The sequence below is a fragment of the Orycteropus afer genome, unplaced genomic scaffold (assembly GCF_000298275.1).
Source record: "Orycteropus afer afer isolate SDZICR_OR568_19922 unplaced genomic scaffold, OryAfe1.0 scaffold00354, whole genome shotgun sequence".
In the NCBI taxonomy this organism is placed as follows: domain Eukaryota; kingdom Metazoa; phylum Chordata; class Mammalia; order Tubulidentata; family Orycteropodidae; genus Orycteropus; species Orycteropus afer.
The window spans coordinates 901,039-920,405 of record NW_006921941.1 but is presented as its reverse complement, the minus strand read 5'-3'; the positions used below and the strand labels follow the sequence as shown (position 1 = coordinate 920,405).

The 19,367-nt window shown below is 46.5% G+C and overlaps 1 protein-coding gene across 1 annotated transcript in view; it reads left to right on the top strand.

Moving 5' to 3' along the window:
* Window positions 1-19,367, top strand: part of SFXN5 (sideroflexin 5) — a 144,115-nt gene that overhangs the window by 102,381 nt on the left and 22,367 nt on the right. The window contains exons 11-12 of the mRNA XM_007952605.2: window positions 14,301-14,416; window positions 16,463-16,548. Coding sequence (XP_007950796.1) covers window positions 14,301-14,416; window positions 16,463-16,548 — 202 coding nt within the window. The remainder of the gene's footprint in view (window positions 1-14,300; window positions 14,417-16,462; window positions 16,549-19,367) is intronic.

Below are 19,367 nucleotides of genomic sequence, written 5' to 3'. Positions count from 1 at the left end.
TATTGAGATGAGAAAACTCAGGGCTCTCAGGCCCAGCCTAAGGCCATTTTGGCCCTACTTGGATAGCCCCTCACTCCTGCACCCGAGAGCCAAGGAAGTGGTCCAGAGAGGTTCAGAGTCACTCGGTGCCCCACCAAGAGTAGGCTTTCCCTCTGATTACCCCTGGTGTTTCAGCCTGAGTGTGTGTGCATGTTTGTGAGTGAGCTGAGTGTGTGTGTATGCATGTGTGTGTGCACAAGTGTGTATGAGTACACAGAAAGCCAGGGAGGATGCTTAGTGCAGCCACTTCTCTCCCTCAAGCTGGTTTCTGAGCCTTGCTATGCCCCTGGTCTAGAATAGCAACCATGTGGGAAATCTCAGTTTCTATTTATACTTGGAGATGTTAGGAAAGACGGTGAGCCCAGGAGCATGTGTGCTGGCATCAGAATCGATTGGGGACTGGTAATTAATTTGTTTAGACCTTAATTAATTCTCCAGTTCTTTCTTATTTGTGGACTGTCATGCTTAATTGTGTTCAGAAGCCTTGAGCTCTGAGCAGGCCCCCCATTAATTGACGTGTAGTTGCTGAGAGGTGGAAGTTAATGGTTTGGGGATCTGGGGAAACAGTATAATTAAAGGTCAATATAGGAGACATTGGAAAAATACACACCCCCAGGTCCAGCCACTCAACTCCATGAGCAGAGTCCATTCTAGGGGAATGCAGGCCCCACAAACAACCCTTCTGTGAGGAGCTGGTGGGGCTAGGGGGTTGGTGGGAGGAGTTACCAACTGAAGTGCTGAGTCCTGGTTCCATGGTAGGAGCTGTTGAAAGGATTAGACACACTTTGTTATCAGAAATGGGGGAAGGCTGTAGTTGGGAGCTGAGAGGTAGAGGCCCCATGGTGTCACCTGGGCCAACACAGCTGGAGGGCTGGCATCCCAGGGTCAGTGTGTGTGTGTGTGTGTGTGTGTGAGAGAGAGAGAGAGAGAGGGTAAGAAGCCCTAAAGATCATCCCCAGGCTGAACCCACAGGGAGCAGGAAAAAGCAATGTCATGGACTAATAAAGAACCCTATCTGTGTTCTGAGCTCACTATGGATGGGGGAGGAAGAGCCACCAAAGCTGCAGCATCAGCCATCTGACTCCTCCCATAGGAGCATGACCTTCCTGCCCAACCCAGGGAAGACCAGCCTCATCATCCCTTTGCTGGGAGACTTCTTTCTATGCTGTCCCCAGCAATTCTCTTCTATTAAATATTATAGCTAATTTCATTGCCATGAAAAATTCCCTGTGTCCACCAGCAAGTCCATTCTTCAGGGTGTTTGGCCACTCCTTGGGAGAAAGTCTTCTATTCATGCACACCCAATGTGTTCCTCATCTGCGCCCATTCTCCATTCAGGGGTAGCCCAATGCTCAAAATGGTACAAAAAGCCAAGGTTCTGGTGATAAATGCTATAAAGTTTCTTAGAAGGATGGAAGCTGGCAGAGATGATCTCTTGATCATTTTCCAACACTAATTTAGAAATCTAATGTGAACTGAATTATTTTGGGAAAAGGTTTTATTTATTTAAGAAAGGACTAAATTATACTATTAAAGGAACACTTAGGCAGGGTGGACATGGATTTAAGTGGAACCATGGAAGAAAGCTCTTGTCAGAACTCCATGGAAGTGAGCTGGGCTGGGTGCCAGCAATGGGGGCATCCCCAGAGCCAGCGTGAGTCCATAGTGTGTGTCAGGCCCCAAGAGGACATAGGCAGTGGGTCCAGGTCAGACAAGGTAAAATCTCTAGTGACATGCCCAGGGCTCTGTCTTCACTTCAGATATTTTATTACTGCCTTGGACAGCAGAGGCCTGTTGCTCACATTCAAAGAACAAGGACATCAATCTGGCAAGGGCTGTGAATTCATCGACAACAGTAGTGGAATCCAGAAAGATTTGTAGAAGTGGGCAACTGCCCAAGTGTAAGGGTGCCGAGACCTGGACAGAGACCTGTGGATTTTGTGGGTTGTATGGAGATTTGCTCACAGTGTGGTATGTTGCCTTTGATTGGCTCCTCACTTCAGCCACATTGCTAGAGATAGAGAGTCCATGACAAAGGGATGTCTTTAGCTCTGAGCTCCACATATCAAGAATAACACGGATAAGTGGAAGCCCAATGACAGTGACAGGATATTTATGAATTCTGAAAAAATGGCAGAGTCTGTCATTGGAATGAGCTACCCCACCCCCTGAGTTAGGGAAGTGTCCCAGTGGCAGACCAGCCCACAAAGCTGTGAGGGGCCCTCACATGTGAACAAGTGAGTCAGGAACTGGTATACAGTAGGTGCTCAATAAATGCTTATTGCTTGAATGATTTTTGTGATCCCTTTCAACTCGGAGATTTTATAATTCCTGAAATCACAGGGGATTGGGCCTTGAAGGAAAAGACAGAGAAGCAGAAGCAGAGAAGCTAAGAAAGCACAGGGCGGGGGGGGGGGGGGGGGGGGGGGGGGGTTGTGAATGCAGTAGACTCCAGGCCAGAGAGCAAGCTGCCTGGTTGGGGGTGGGGTAGTGTAGAGGGCATGATGGGGCCTTGAATATCAGCTTAAGGTACCACCTTTAGTTAATGGTGAATGGGGAGCCATTGAAGAGTCTCGAGCTAGGGAGCAGCTGTGATGAAATGGAGTTTTTTCAGAAAATAGATATGTTAGCAGAATCTTTCATTAAGAGATTCTGGACATTAGAGTCAGCCCACAACTAAATTTACAGACTGATTTTCAATCCAGAAATTTCCAGTCCTGAGTTTGTGACACCTCAATATGAGCTGTGAAACTCTCCCCAAATTCTCAAGTTATTTAAAAGGAAATCTGTTTGCTCAAGAAATTAAACATAGAATTACCGTATGACCCACCAATTCCACTCCTAGGTATATACTCCAAAGAACTGAAAAGTAAGGATGCAGACAGATATTTGCACACCAGTGTTCACTGCAGCATTATTCACAATAGCCAAGAGGTAGAAACAACTCAAGTGTCCATCAACAGATGAACAGACAAAATGTGACACATACATACAATAGAATATTACTTAACCATAAAGAGAAATAGTCCCGATACATACCACAACACAGATGAACCTTGAAAACATTATGCTGAGTGAAATCAGACGCAAAAGGACAGATGCTGTATGACCCCACTTATATGAAATATTTGGAATAGGCAAATGGATAGAGACAGAAGTTTATTAGTGGTTACTAGGGGATCTCTAGAGCTCTGGTAGCATAGTGCTTGACTGCTAACCAGAAGGCTGGTGGTTCAAACTCACCAGCCACTCCTCGGAAGGAGGGTTGGGCAATCTACTTCCATACTGATACTGCCTCAGCAACCCAAGGAGGGGTCGCTATGAGTCGGGTGCAACTCGACAGCACATAACAACAACAACAACAACAACAACAACAGGGGAGCTCTGGTGGCATAGTGCCTAAGGCATTTGACTGCTAACCAGAAGGCTGGCAGTTCAAACCCACCAGCCCACTCCTTGGAAGGAAGACTGGGCAATCTACTTCCATAGAGATACTGCTTCAGAAACCCAAGGAGGGGTTTGCTATGAGTCAGATCGACTCAACAGCAGTGAGTTTGTTGTTTTTTATTTGAAGGGCTGGGGAATGAGGAGGAATGGGGATTTACTGCTTAAGAAGTACTTAAGGTGTGCTGAGTTTCTATTTAGGGTGGTCAAGAACATTTGGAAATGGATGGTGGTGATGGTTGCATATTTTGGTGAATGGAATCAGTGTCAGAATTGTGCACTTAAACATGGTTAAAAGGGAAATATTTTGTTTTATGACAATAAAAGAAAAAAAAGGAGCTCTGGGAGCATAGTGCCTAAGGCACTTGACTGCTGACCAGAAGGTTGGCGGTTCAAACCCACCAGCCACTCCTTGGAAGGAAGATGGGGCAATCTACTTCCATAGTGATACTGCCTTGGAAACCCAAGGAGGAATCGCTATGAATGACGTCCGACTCGATGGCTCATAACAACAACACCACCACCACCATAATATAGCACTGCATCTCAGATGAAATAATGGGGAATATTGTGACATCAAGCAAATACCAAGGTGTATAACTTCCTTTGATAATCATCATTCCTCTACAGGCAGAGCAACTGTATTCTGCTGTGATTGTGGACGTGAATGTGTTTGAATGTGGTGACAGAAGTCATGTACGCTTTCAATACATAGACGATCCCTGGCAGGTACATGAGCATCTGGCTATAGTGCTTGTCTCAGGAAAGCGGGTGATGCTAAGGGTCATGAGTCAAGGAGACTTCTTTTTGATTGTTTACTCTTTTCTGTTGTTTGAACTATTTGCAGTGCGCATGTGTTACCTTCAAAATTGTAGGAAGGAAGGAAGAAAAGAGGGAGGGAGGGAGGAAGGGAGAAAGGGAGAGGCTGGCCTTGCCTTCCACTCTTTGTAGATGAGGCGGTGGAGTCTGAGAGTACTTTGTCCAAGGTCAGTCTGGAGCCCAGATGGAAACTCAAGTCCCCTGATTGCTACTAGAGTGTTTTGTTTTAAATGAAAGTGGTTCTCTCTCTCTCGTACTTCCTCTCTCTCTCTCTCTCTCTCTCTCTCTCTCTCTATATATATATATATATTGGATAATACATGATTGTTGTATAAAGTTAAACAATCCTACTTCCCTCCCCAGAGAAAAGTTTGGTATATATCCCTCCAAAGCAAGTAAACATTTAAGAATATGAATCTCTGCCTATTTATTTATCTGTGTAATATAGATTTCATACAAATGGAATCAGCTATGTACACTGCACTGTAAACTGCTTTTTAACTTCACAGTAAATTTTACTTGTCTTTCCATGACTGTCATATACATCTAACTTACTCTTTTTAACAGCCACAATAACTCATTCCATGGCTGTTTTCTTTAAATGATGAAATATTTCAAACACATGGAAAATAATAAGAAAAAGAGAAAATAGAGAATAGAGAAATAAAACAGAAAAATAAAAGATTGCGTAAACCAAAGCCCTCCCCATCCTCCACCTTCTTGGTCCTGTTCTCTTGTCCTCAGGGAAGACCACTGTTCTGGTAATTTTATCATATGTGTATTACCATGAACCATGAATTGCATTGCTTTTGTGATTTTAACTTCTTCTACATTAGCTGTATCATACTATATATATCCTTTTGAAACTTGCTTTTCATTGTGCTTTTGAGCTTTATCCATGTCAATACATATCCATGCATTTCTTCTGCTTTAAGGCATTCTACTGTGTGGCTGTTGCACAGTTGATCAGTTGGGACATTTCACTTGCTCTCTGATTTTCATTGTTATACACAGTCTGCCCTAAATAACTTTGCCCATGTGCACATGAGTAAGAGTTTCTCCAGGGTTGTTGTGTTGTTGTTATGTGCCGTCGAGTCGGCCCTGACTCATAGCAACCCCTCCTTGGGTTTCCGAGGCAGTATCACTACGGAAGTAGGATTGCCCAACCTTCCTTCCGAGGAGTGGCTGGTGGGTTTGAACCACCAGCCATCTGGTTAGCAGGCAAGTGTCTTAGCCACTATGCTACCAGAGCTCACTTGCTCTCTGATTTTCATTGTTATACACAGTCTGCACTAAATAACTTTGCCCATGTGCTCATGAGTAAGAGTTTCTCCAGGGTAGGGGTTTTTAAACCACCATCTGTATTACAATCATTAGGGAAGCTTAAGAAATACTCAGCTATGTGGGCCCTGAGTCTTTGGGTGGTACAAACGGTTAGAGCTTGTCCACTCGCTAAAAGGTTGGCAGCTCTCAGAGGTACCTCAAAAAAACAAGAACTAGCAGCCTACTTCCAAAAGGTCACAGCCTTGAAAATCCTATGAAACAATTCTACTCTGCACACAGGGGGTCGCCATGAATCAGAATTGACTGGACAGCAACTGCCATCAACAACATCTGGGCCCTACCCCTGATGTGGTTTCACTTGTGCAGCCAGGGTTGAAAGTCACCAGTCACTGGAGTGTACCTAGAAATGGAATCGCCAAGTCACAGGGTGTGTCCATCTGTAACTTTACTAGATATTACAAATTGGGCATATTGGTTTATATTCCACTGGCAGGGTATAAATTCTTGCTTTCCTTCATCCTCTTTAACACTTATTTCTTCAACATTTGGTATTAACAGTCTTTTAAAATTTTTGTCCGTCTAAAATGATTAATCATTTTAATTTGCCTTTTTCTAATTCCCAGTGTGGTTGAAAATCTTTTCTTAGCTTTATTGGCATTTAGGTTTTCAAATAGGAGACAGGAGAAGAAATATCCATTTCATACCACACACCAAAATAAATTCTAGATAAAGACCCAACTGTGAAAAGTAAAATTTAAAAATCTTTAGAAGAAATTTAGTTGCAACCCTGGAGTAAGAGTAGAGTTTCATAATGGCACAAAAAGTATGTATCAGAAAGGAAAGCGTTGTTTTTTGGATTGTATATTACACCACAAGATAGAAAACACAATCAACAAAGTGAGAAGACAAGCCATGGGCTTGGAATAAGTATTTGTAAACCATTTAACCAGTGAAGATTAGTGTCCAAAACATATAAAGAACTCCTGCAAATTGATTTAATTAAAAAAATATATCTTTGACTATTAGTGAAATTGAGTTAATGTTTATTGGTTTTCTCACTGAGACAATGATAAAAATTACAAAAAAAAAATGAGTAGGCAATTCATAAAAGAACTATAACTAACTAACTAACCGTAGCTAGTTAGTTATAGTTCTTTTATGAATTGCCTACTCTTTTTTTAGTTTTTTTTTGTAATTCCAATCATTGTATCTTTTTCTTTATAATTTTTTAAAGCTCTTATATATTTTTTCCTCTTTATTTGACATTTATTTATTTATTTATTTATATTGTGATTTGGGTGAAAATTTACAAAGCAAATTCACTTTCCATACAGCAGTTCACATACACTTTGTCTCATGACATTGACCACAATTTACCACAATGCAACAGGTCCCCTCCTACTTCCTTCCAATAGTTACCTTCCCTGTGCCCACCCTCTGTGCACTCCTGCCCCCTGAGCTATCTCCCTGTGCATAAGCAGCCCTTCTTTCTCCCATGATTGTTCTCTCCAAGGAGTGTATCTACCTCAGGTAATTATTCGACTCATACGCCTGTCTTTTGTTTGGCTGGAAGCCACAAGTGTGGGTTTGATTCCAGACCTGAAGGGCATCTAGAGGCCATAGTCTCAATGGGTCCACCAGGCTCTGTTGGACCAGCAAACCTGGTCACCCCCCCACACCTTTTCTTTTTTTCTCCAAATGATTTTGAGTTTTGTTCCACATTGTTCTCCCTCTCTACCAAGGATCTCCTACATAGATTCCCTTCCAAGTGAATGCCAGTGGTAGCCGGGCACCATCTGGTTCTTCTGGTCTTATAGTCATATAGGCTGCAGATCGGATGGAGTACTAGTCGCTAGAAGTAATTGTTTCCATGAATTTTTGGTTTTCTTCATTCTTCTTTCCTCTGGACGAGGAGAGACCCATTGTTGCATCTAGATGGCAGCTTGCTAGTTTTCAAGATCCCAGTCACTACTTGCCAAAGTAGGAGGTGGAACAGTGTTTGATAGTATGTTATGCCAATTGAGTTAAAAGCTCTTATATATTTTATGAATGTGTTTGGCTAAAAGTAACAGAAATCCGTACCTCAAACTAGCTTAAATCATAAAGGAATTGTTACTTTACAAAGGGTGAGCCTCAGTGAGGTCATATCTATAGCAGGATGATGTCATCAGGTACCCTTCCTTCTATGTCCTCACTCGGCCACCCTGCTAGGGGCCTTCATTTTTAGGCCGGCTCCCCTCATGGTTCAGAGGTGGGAGCAGCAAGACCAGGCATCACCTCCAGACCCAACAATGTCCAGAGGACAGGAGGCTGTCTCTCTGCCACCCCTTCTTAGTTGGAGGAGACCTTTCACTGATGTCCCCTAACAGGCATCCCTCGTTGGCTAGGATCCTGTCACACCTCCCTTCCTAAACCAAGAGGAATGAGATTATTACAGTTAGTGTAGACTCTCATATTTTGAGGGTAGAATAACTTTTGGGAGTCAATCATCATGACCCTCCATAAATTAATATTAGTAGGTCTTTGTCATATATGGGAGCTCTGGTGGTGTAGTGCCCAAGGCATTTGACTGCTAACCAGAAGGCTGGCGGTTCAAATACACCAGCCACTCCTCGGAAAGAAGGTTGGGCAATGTACTTCTATAGTGATACTGCCTCGGAAACCCAAGGAAGGGTCTCTGTGAGTCGGATCTGATTCAACGGCAGTGAGTTTTAGTTTTTTGTTTTGTCATATATAAGGAGTTCTAGTGGCACTGTGGTTATAACATTGGGCTGCTAATCAAAAGGTCAGCAGTTTAAACCCACTTGCTCCTCTGTGGAAGAAAGATGATGCAGTCTGCTTCTGTAAAGATTTACAGCCTTGGAAACCCTCTGTGACAGTTCTACTCCCTGTCGTATAGGGTCACTATGAGTCAGAATCGACTCGATGGCAGTGAGTTTGGATTTTGGTATTTTCTTGTCATTATAATGCATGTTTTCCCAGTTTCCCATTTCTTATTATATGGTTTATAAACAAATTATATTGAATGCCATATTCCTGAATTTGAAGATGCCTCAATCATAAGAGGCATTAATAAGAGGAGTGCTATATTAAACGTTCATTTGAACAAATAAACGAAAATAGCATTCATTTGTACATTTGATTGCAAGGCACTTTCTTCAATATGAAGGATCACTAGTGGTACAGTGCTTAAAGGACTTGACTGCTATCCAAAAGGTCAGGTGTTTGAATCCATCTACTGCTGCATGGGAGAAAGATGTAATCTGCTTCCATGAAGATTTGTTGTTGTTGTTACGTGCCATTGAGTCGGACCTGACTCGTAGCAACCACTCCTTCGGTTTCCGAGACAGTATCACTACAGAGGTAGATTGCCCAGCCTTCCTTCCGAGGAGTGACTGGTGGATTTGAACTGCCAGCCTTCTGGTTAGCAGTCAAATGCCTTAGACACTATGCTACCAGAGCTCCTTCCATAAAGATTTACAGCCTTGGAAACCCTCTCTGGCAGTTCTACTCCCTGTCCTCTAGGGTTGCTATCAGTCAAAATCAACTCAATGACAGTGGTTTTTTTTCCTTCAGTATCACAGCATTTGAATCTAAGCCTTACTTACATTTAGAGTTTAAGGGTTTTTCTAAAGTTCTTTTAGACGTTGGTAGTTAAACATAGTATCACAGCCACCCAGTGTTTTTTGTAATCCCTGCTTCTAACCTTGACCCCTTTGGCTCCTTTAAGATTGACAGTATCATTTCAAAGAATATTAGGGAATTTTTGTCTGCATTACAATTGTGGTTTTGTTTTTTATTTCTTTGCTTGAAGGAAAGAATATCCTGAAGTTAATCAACTTTAGGAAGTTTCTGACAAATAGATAGGGAACCCGAGATTAATGAGGTCACACTTATGCCTGAGAGCTTTAATATTTTTATGATCTACTTCAAGAAATTTGGCAATTTCTTTCAGTTTCTAGAAAGTAAAGTATAATTATGTTCTCATTGTAAACATTCAAACAATATAGAAAAATTTAGAGTGAAAAAGTGAAAGTCCTTTTTAACTCCCCCTAGTTTCCAAATCTGGTTCCCTTCCACAAAGGGACCACTGTGTGAGTTTGAACCTTGCCAAATGTTACCTATGGATGTATGCGTGCATGCACTTAATCATCCTGTCCATACTCAGTAACTTTTTTTTTCTCATAATAGTTTGTTTTGGAAATCTTCCCCTGTGAGCTCCCTAATGGTGGACATTTAGGTTGTTTCTAATTATTTGCTCTTACAAACAGTGCTATAATTAACATCCTTGTAAATGTCTCATTGTGCATATGGGCAGGCATTTCTTTAGGGTAGCTATCTATGGTTTGGCAATTTCTACTGCCTTTAATTGCATTGCCTGGTATCTGGCAGACAGTCTTCTGCATGTACAAAAACTTTTCATGTCCATGCTCCATTATAGTGTAAGTTTTAAAAAGATGTCTTAAACAACAATTAGGAATCTAAGTTTAAGTTCAGATTCTGTGTGGATTGCTGTGGTCAGCTGAGGTGACACTTGGATGAACAGACACTTCTACCCATGGCTAAGTTTACACATGCATAGGCAATTGTGTTTGGTAGCAGGTGAGGAGTCCTACTGCCCCACCTCACCCCCTGCGACATCCATGGTAAGGCACGTCATGATTTTTAAAACATTAAAATATGGGAAGATGCCTCTTAGAACTGAGAATTTATAGTGTTTTATCTTTCCCAAATGAATAGCATATTTCTCTCCCCCAAGTTTTAAATAAGAAGCCATGGTGGCTTGACAGTTAAACGCTCAGCTGCTCACTGAAAGATTGGTGGTTCGAACCCACCCAGCAACTCAGCAAGAGGAAGACCTGGCGCTCTGTTCTTGTGAAGATTACAGCCTAGAAAACGCTGGGGGGCAGTTCTACTCTGTCACATGGGGTCACTAGGATTCAGAATCGACTCAAAGGCACCTACCAACAGCAGCAGCAGTTTTTGAATGGTCCTTTCTCAGAGAGTTGATACAACTGCGTTATCCCAGATTTCTCTTGCACGTGGATGTGTGGCTGGACTCTGTTACACTCATTGTTCTGCCTGTACGTCCTGTGCTGGCTCAGGGGGCAAGCTCCTCTGTAGTCTTCTTTCTGAGAACTTTCTTGCACATTTGTCTTTGTGCCTACTGCTCTTTCTGCCTCCCCAGTCTGTCCTTTTACACTGGGTGCTTCATTAGCTGTTCACAATCTGCATGATTTTGCATCGCGATGGGTCTGATGTGAGAACATCTGCAGCAGTCAAGAGCATGTTTTCCTCAGGACTTGACACTGAGCTTGCCATCAGCGTGAAACAACCTCTCTCTCTCTCTCTTTTTCTCTCTCTCTCATTCCGTGACATCTCCCAGCATCACTGCTCCAACATCAGTTATGCCTGAGTCTTGAGTGGTGTCAATCTGAATTGAAAATGTGCCAGCTTTCTTAACATTAGCACTAACAGACTGCTTAATTAACCTGCTGATACCATCAATAATAGATCTTGCCGGTGTGTTAGAAAGGACACCCATGGTTGGTCTCTCTCTGTCATTTGATTAGGCTCTCAGTGTCTGTATCTCAGGAGCTGAACTTGCCAGGAGTTGGATGGAAAGGACCAGAAAGGATTTAAAAGGGACAGGGCCGAATTATTAAGTCTGAGTAAGAGCCTGGGAATGAAATCACTGCGAGAGGCTGGTGTTCTCATTGCTCAAAGGCAGGGCTGGCTAGTGCCTGCACATCCAGCAGTACTTCACAAGTGGGCAGCTCATATATACAGTCCACAAAAGCAGCTACAGGGCATGTGCCATCCAAGTAGAGGAGGCACTAAGAATGTGATTGTTCTAAGGGAGGCAGGTGCCGTGGGTTTGCCATATTCTGAGGAGGCTTGTAGGGTTTTATCTTTTTTCCATCAAGGCATCCATCCTGAGAGGAGGACCTTGTCACCCCAGAAGTGTTCAAGGGGGGTTGTGTGAAGGGAGGGAGGCTGGGCTTTCACTTCCTTTCATGCTTCATCTTTTGTCTCAAGTAATGCTGCATTTGAACCAAAGTCCTGCTGTTGCTACATTCCATATTTGGAAATTGCAGAAAGCAAGCGAGATGCCACCACAAGGCTGGGGCTGGGTGGACTACCACCTCCAAATGATACACTCTTCCCTTTGTCTATCCATTTATGTGTCTCCCCCAACCCCAACGTACACACACACACACACACACACACAGTCTTTGGTTTGTCATCCACAGCTTAGACTTGTCTTCCCCAAGTCTTTGTCCCCCAGAACTTAGTGTTTTCTCTGAGAACACCCCCCCCCACACACACACACACCGGTAATTGGGACTAGAGATGGTTCAGCTGTCCTTGCTTCCCCTGACCTGGCACGGATGTGGGTACAGAGGCTGGCCTTTGTGTGTGTTCTGCCAGCACCAAGGTACCCTGAGCTCAGCCTCTCCTTTTATATCTGGGTGCCTGGCATGGCCAGGTGTGGTGATGAGAAGTGGCATGAGAGCTGAGGCTCCTGATCACAAACAGATGCTTATCCCCTGGACCACATTCCTGGGGTGGTATTGGTGGTGGCACAGTGGAGGGGAATCTCTGAGATCAGAGATTGATGCCTTTCAAGGCAGAAAACCCAAATATTCTCCCCAGTTAGGTCTCCTGGGAATTGCAGCCCAGGGGCATTGGGGGATGTAGATCACTCCTAACGCCACTAGAGGGCGTGTCATCAACACAGACAGGTGCCATCTTCCCAAGGCCTGCCCTCTAGGGCCCTTCTGGGAGTTCAGCCCTGAGGGTCTCTGAGATTGGCCTGAGCTCACCTCTGAAGGAGGGGAGATGTGGAGCCAAGATTGAAACCCAAGCCGAGGCTCCCAGTCTCCCCTCTGGACATCCCCTGCTGCTCCAAATTTCTTTGACCTCAGATTCTACTTCCTAACTTGCTCGGTCTCTGCCTGTGATTAAGACAGGGTCTCTCTGCCTCAGCACTGTTGACATTTTGGGCTGGAGAATTCTTTGTTGTAGCGGCTGTCCTGTGCATTGTTTGGCAAAATCCATGCTCTTTACCTGTTAGATGCTAGAAGCACCCTTTTCCCCACTTCCCCAGGTCACAATTATCAAAGAACATCTTCAAATGTTGCCAGAAGTTCTCTGGGGGACAAATTCACCCCCAGTTGAGAGCTACTGTTTAAGACAAGTTAGTGTGCCTGGCACAGGGAGAGGAAAGGCATAGGCCTGAGCCCCAGCCTCAGAGGAAGGTCTGCCTGTGGTTACCATTGCCTCTGTGTGTCATGTGGAAACACAAGAGACTCAAAGATGGCATATGTGCTATAAATACATTTTAAAACTATTTGGTCTCCTGCTTTCTTCTCCAAAGACTGCAGAGATCTTGGTCTTCCCTTCTGTTTACTTCACCTCCCCATTTTATTTAAACATGAGACTGAGGCTAAGAGACCCCGAGGGTCTCAAGCCACCTTCACCTGCCAAGCCAGCTGTGAGCACCCTAGACCATTCACCCCCCAGCCCTTGGCTTAGCACCAGGAGCATCTGTGGTCTCCCTCCCACTCCACCTGCCCACTAGGCCCCACCGCCCTCCAGCTCCCCAAACCCTCATGCCTCCCCACGCAGGAGGGAGTGGGGAAGCAGCAGGTGTTGATGCTAATCAGCGTTCACAGCCCAGAACTGCAGTCGCTCCCAGGCTCACACACTCCCCAAAATTAAACACTCATTATACAAAATTAATTGACATTAATTAGCAAAAATTAAAACTTTAAACACAGCAAGGCGCTTTTGGGGGAGGAGTGAAGCAGGCGGGCTCCACATTTGTCACCTCCACTCCCCACCCATCCACCACCCCCGTATCCCCCGCTTCCATCCTGAAGCAGGACTGGAGGAGTTCAGGCAAGGTGAGCACCTGCAGCAGACCTGGGCCTGGCCACAGGGACCCTGTGGCCTCCCCTTCCAGGTAGAATGCCATCCTCCCCCCACATCTCCCTGAGCCCCCTCCTCTCTTCAGCCAGTGAATCCCAGGCAAAGGGCACCATAGTCTTTCAGCTCTGCCCTATTTGGCTCTGTGACCTCAGATAAATCACTCCCCTTCTCTGAGCCTCACTTTTCCATCCATATGATGAGGGGGTGGCACTGGGTGAGCACTGAGGTTCCTGCCTGCTCTGGCACCTGCTGTCAGGGAAGCAAATCTCTGGGAACTAGATTTACTCTGAGGAGCGAAGGGCTGAATATAGGGGGCTGGCATTTCAAGAGGCTGCTAAGAAAGGCAGCTCAAGGGACTGAATTGTGGATGGTGGAACATCAGGCATCAGTGGGGAGGGGATGCTCTTCAGGCCAAAGAGCCCTCCCAGAGGGGCCTCCACTTACTTAGCTTGCTTATGTATGGAGCCTGCCCCAGAGGGACAGAAAGCAGCAGCCTTGATAACTAGTCAGTCTCTAAGCCCCAAACAGCTTCCCCTTCCTCCTGACATTGGTTAATTCCCACCTTTACTCATCAGATTCCCAAAGGCCTTCAAATCTCCCCAGCAGGATGAGGAGAAGATAGACAATAGAGTCCCACCTTCCCCTCCTCTGCCTACTGCATTTGAACCCTTCTTGCTTGGGGTAGGGAGGCGTGGGGTGAGGAAGAGACCCCTGGCCTCCTCCCTGGGGTGAATGCCATGCTCACCCTCATACCTGCCTCCTGCCCCCTCTCTCTTCAGCCAGTGCCAATATCTGCAACGTGGTCCTGATGCGGTACGGGGAGCTGGAGGAAGGGATCGATGTCCTGGATGGTGAAGGCAACCTCGTGGGCTCCTCCAAGATCGCAGCCAGACATGTGGGTTGGCCCCGGGGGGCCCAGCAGATGGTGGGGAGGCCAGCAACAGGGAGGGGCTTCGTTTTCCCTTAACATTTCCATTCCTGGGGGCTTTCTGTCCACAGCATCCTTCTTTTTCCCTCTTGATCTCTTCTCCTCCCCCCACCATCACCGGTCTGTCTGACCCCAGCCTCACCTCCCAGCGCCAGCCCAATCTGCTTCCCAGCTAGTCCCCCCTCCTTTACCAGCTCCTTCTCAGCCTCTCCCCCAACACAAGTGTAAAAGTTCCGATCCCTTGTCCCAGGCCCTCAGGATCAGCCTCCCAGATCACCTAACCCAGATGAGGTGTTAATTGGTAAGGGCAGAGGAGACCCCCCTAGAGCTTTCTTCCCCCTCCCCAAGACTAGGGCCCTGCCCCCCTGGACCTTCAAATCCTCTATGGTAAGAGGAGGCCTAGAGGCAAGTGGTATGTAGTTCTATGTTAACAGGCACTGGTGGGGGTGATACCTCACCAGGGAGTGACTGCGGTAGAGGATTTGAGACTTGTGGGAGGCCTCGAGGGTGGCTTGGGGAAGACTATTTTATTACATGAAGGTCTTCTTTCACCTCTGGTTTCACTGGCCTTGCCCACTCCACCAACTGTCAAAAAAAAAAAAAAAAAATCCAGTCTATTTGTACATCTCCTCTGCTTTCCCAGCCTTCATCATAATGGTGATTGGAGGCTGGCCCTGCCCTAGGGCTCTGGCCTCTAGTACTGGGACACAAAGGGTCAGCTGTAGGGTAGCCAGGAAGCCACTTCTGCTCCAGCTACTGTCCCTGGTCAGCTTCCTGTCAGCCTGGTCTTGACAATGAACCCTCCCATCTGGGAAACACCCCTTTCTTGCCCCCCCCCCCACACTCCCCTTCCCACCTGTGTGAGGGGAAGGAAGTGCTCACTCAAGGCTGGTGAGGGATGAGGGGCTTGAGTGTGCTGGTGCCAGCATTGCATTCTCTGCTTCTAGCCCTGGCTCTAGCCCTCCTGTTGTGCCCATGTCTGTGCAGGAGGCATCAGGGCCCTCTCCCAGCCTTCTGGGACTGCTCATGAAGGGCACGAGCTCCTGGGAGAAATTTTCAGTCATGGGCCCATCACCAGAAGGAATTTAGCCCCAGTGTCCTACTTGACCCCGACCTCCTACACAAAGAACTTCACTCTTCTACACACCCCTGTGAGAGAGGCAGACCACAGCTCCTCCTCCTCATGATGCCAAGAGCAGGGAGACACAAGGTCTTCTGGAGCCACTGGGCGTCCTCTGCCTTGCTCAGTCTATCCTTGTCTGTCTGGCAGAAGATATCAGGGACTGGGGGGCTCTGAGCCATTCCTGAAGCCTTACCTTAGGGCCAGAAGCCCATGGGGTTAAATGAACTCCCCACAGTGACCATGAGAGTGCAGAGCTGAGCAAGGAGCGTGCCAACTGTGCTCACCCAGGAATCCCACAGAGCACCAGAGCAAGGTCCTAGGCAAGGTCCCTCACAAAACTGACCTTTGTCACAGAGAAAGATGCACATCCTGAGCCAGGAGACTTCCAAATTTTAGTCTTTAAGGGGTGTCAGAAAGAAGACACGCATCCCTGTCCTCAGCACCTTGAACCTGTCACATGAGCTGAACAGACCCCAGCTGTTTGTTCTGGTCCTTCCAGCGTCTCCTTTGTTTTCCGAGCATCTCAAGTCCTCTGTATGCTCCCCCAGCCCTCTGCATGTACCGGGCTTGGGGAGAGCTGGACCCACCAACTGAGACACTCCCTGAGCATAGCCCCCTTCCTCGGGTGGCTTCTGTGCTGCCATCCCTCCCCCTCACCGAGGCAGGTGATGGGGATCTGCTCTCTTCAAATGTGTGGTAAGAGGACAGGGTGGCTCTTCACTGTTGTTTGGAATATGACTTCATGAGCAATTCGATGAATAATTCTATTTGGCCAGAAGTGCTCAGCAGTGACACATACACCTGGGACTCTGGGGCAGGGTGTCCTGCCAGGTGGCTGTCCCCCCCTCCCCCAGAAACCCCTCTCATGGCAGCCTCTGCTTGCTCCTCAGGCCTTGCTGGAGACGGCGCTGACACGTGTGGTCCTCCCTATGCCCATCTTGGTGCTACCCCCGATCGTCATGTCCATGCTGGAGAAGTGAGTTGGAGCTGAGCACAGAGGGGCCGTGTTAGGGAGGAGGGAGAAAAGGCAGGGGAGGAGAACTGGCTGGCTCAGGGCAAGGAACAGGGTGAAGCTGGCAACCTGCCCAGTTTGTTCAGAGTGGTGGGAAGCGTCCGGCTCCATTTTCAGACTATTCCGGGCAGTGATACTGGAATCGTTCTGTGAGCATTTGTGGACTTTGAAATGCAGGACAGTGTCCCAGGTGCTTCAAGGGATATCAAAAGGAACATGCTGGCGCTGCCACGAGGAGCTGGTAGTTCTGGGGTGTGTGTGTGTGTGTGCACGCGCGTGTGCGCACGTGTGCATTTCCACACTATTAATGAATAGTTCAGAGCCATTCGTGAAGAGAGAGTCTGAGGATTGTGGTAGGAGGACTGGATTTAGGGTCAATGCCACCCTTTCAGATGTCCATCGTGAGGTGAGTCACCACCTCACGGAACCTCAGTTTCTCAATTTGTAAAGTGAAGATAGAAATGACCTCCCTACCTGTCTCATAGGAACGCTCTGAGAACACATATTTGCAGTGATTGGAAAGAGTCATGATGATGATGATAACAATAACAGAGTGACTCTACTAATTAATGAGTGAAACTGAATCAGAAGACTTTTTTTTTCCATGCCCTAATTATTTTCTTTCAATGCTTTTTAAGGTTTCGTTTCTGGTTCTCAGTTTTCCATCCCTCTCATGTTTATTTATTTTTCCTCTTGGTTAATTGATTATATATAAACACATAGGAATAGCATAACAAGAACTAGTCTAAATCAGTAGGTAAAAACAACAAATCCATTAGTAACATTGTTTAGGAGAAAGGAGGAAAATGGTTTCCTTTATCCAGAGAATAGAACATTGAAACATGAGCAATGTTTCTGTAGAATCTGAAGAGTTAAATGCTGCTGGAAGGAGTCCCTGAGCAGAGGGAGGAGAAGGTGTGGGCAGGCCCTGAGGATTAGGGTGGGTCTAGGAGGTACAGGGAAGGGGCTCTAGGAGAGGAAGCAAGATGGATTAAAAAAAAAAAAAAAGCCTGTCAGTGAAGACCACTGGCTTGTACAGGGGACAGTGGGGAGGCAATCACTCCCTCTTCCTGGGAGCTGGCCTGGGATGGGGTGCCTTAGCCAGCTCTTGGGATTAGGGACAGGATGGGGTAAGGGGAGAGTGAGGGGCACTGCAGCTGTGGCTCTGCGGTTTCTCCAGAGCCCCTACCCCCAGTTTGTAGTTATTGTTAGCTCCTACCAAGGTGACCTTGGACTCACAGCAGCCCCATGCACAACAGACCCAAATGCCACCTCATCCTGCGCCATCCCCATGACCAATTGCAGATCGGACTGTTTGGATCCACAGGGTTTTCACTGGCTGAATTTTGGAAGCAGATCACCAGGCCTTACTTCCATCCCTAGTTTGTGATTTTCTTAAATTTCAGTGCTCCATATGACACACCCCTGTTTAGGTGTCCCCCAGAGGCTCCCCCTTCTTCTAGGATGAGAATGCTCATTTCCTCGGCTAGTTTGTGGCTCTTCTTATTCCCATGTGCTGATTATAGTAACAGCTAGCACTTCATCAGCTTTTGCTATATCTCAGTCCTGTCTTCTGTCAGGTCTCTGCCCTAGTACCATCTCCTCAGGGAGTCCTTCCTGACCCCCTTCACCCTCATCCGGGATAACAACTGCCACCACTCCCTCTTCCCTCACACTGCCTTATTTTTCTTCACAGCACTCACCAGTGTATGAAGTTGTTTATCTATTTGTTTATTATCTTTCTGCCTTACTAGAATGTAATCTCCATGGAGGCAAGCAAGTTCTTTTTGTTTACTGCCATGCACAGCATCCAAAAAACCAAACTCATTGCCACTGGGTCAGATCTGACTCACAGTGACCCCTCCTTGGGTTTGTGAGGTGATATCTCTATGGAAATAGATTGCCCAGTCATCCTTCTGAGGAGTGGCTGGTGGGTGTGAACCACCAGTCTTCTGGTTAGCAGTCAAATGCCTTAGGCACTACACCACCAGAGCTCCCACCTCTAGCTTAGTTCCTGGCATATAGTAAATGCTCAGGACGGATTTGTTGAATGAATAAATGATCTCATTTAACCTCACAACAATGCTTTGAGGTAAGTACTATCACCCCATTTTACAGATGAGGCAAAGAGAGGTTATGAGATCTGCTGAAGGTCACACACTAGGAGATGGCAGAGCCAAGAGCGGCTCAGGAATCCGGCTGTGAAGCAGGCTCTTGATACCACATTGCCTGCCTCTTTGGGTCATCACATCACATCTTCAGCATGTCTTTGGGCCCACCCTGTGTGGAGACAGGGGAGTAGCAGACTTGGGGGTCTGACCTCAGGGAGCCTGTATTTTGATAAGGGAGGCTGGTAAGACCTACACACAAACCAGCTGTGGGTGAGACCAAACAGTATGTGAACAGAGCCAGGGTGGCCCGAGGGGAAGGGGCACTGTGGGCCCACCCAGCAGTAGAGAGAGCTGACTTCCAATGGAGAGGGCAGGGGGCTGGTCTGGAGAGCAGGATGGAGAAGGCTTTCTGGGCAGGGTGTGGACAGAGAGGAGAAGAGCCCAGATGAAGCAAAGCATGCTGATTGGGGAGGTGTGGGGCCAGCTGATAAAGGGCCCATGTGCCAAGCTGAGGAAATGAGCATTCTCATCCTAGAAGAGGGAGCTTTTGGGGGACACCTGAACAGGGTTGTGTCATGTAGAGCACTGAAATTTAAGAAAATAAATCTTATCCGATCTGCAACCTATACAACTATGAGACCAGAAGAACTAGATGGTGCCCAGCTACCACTG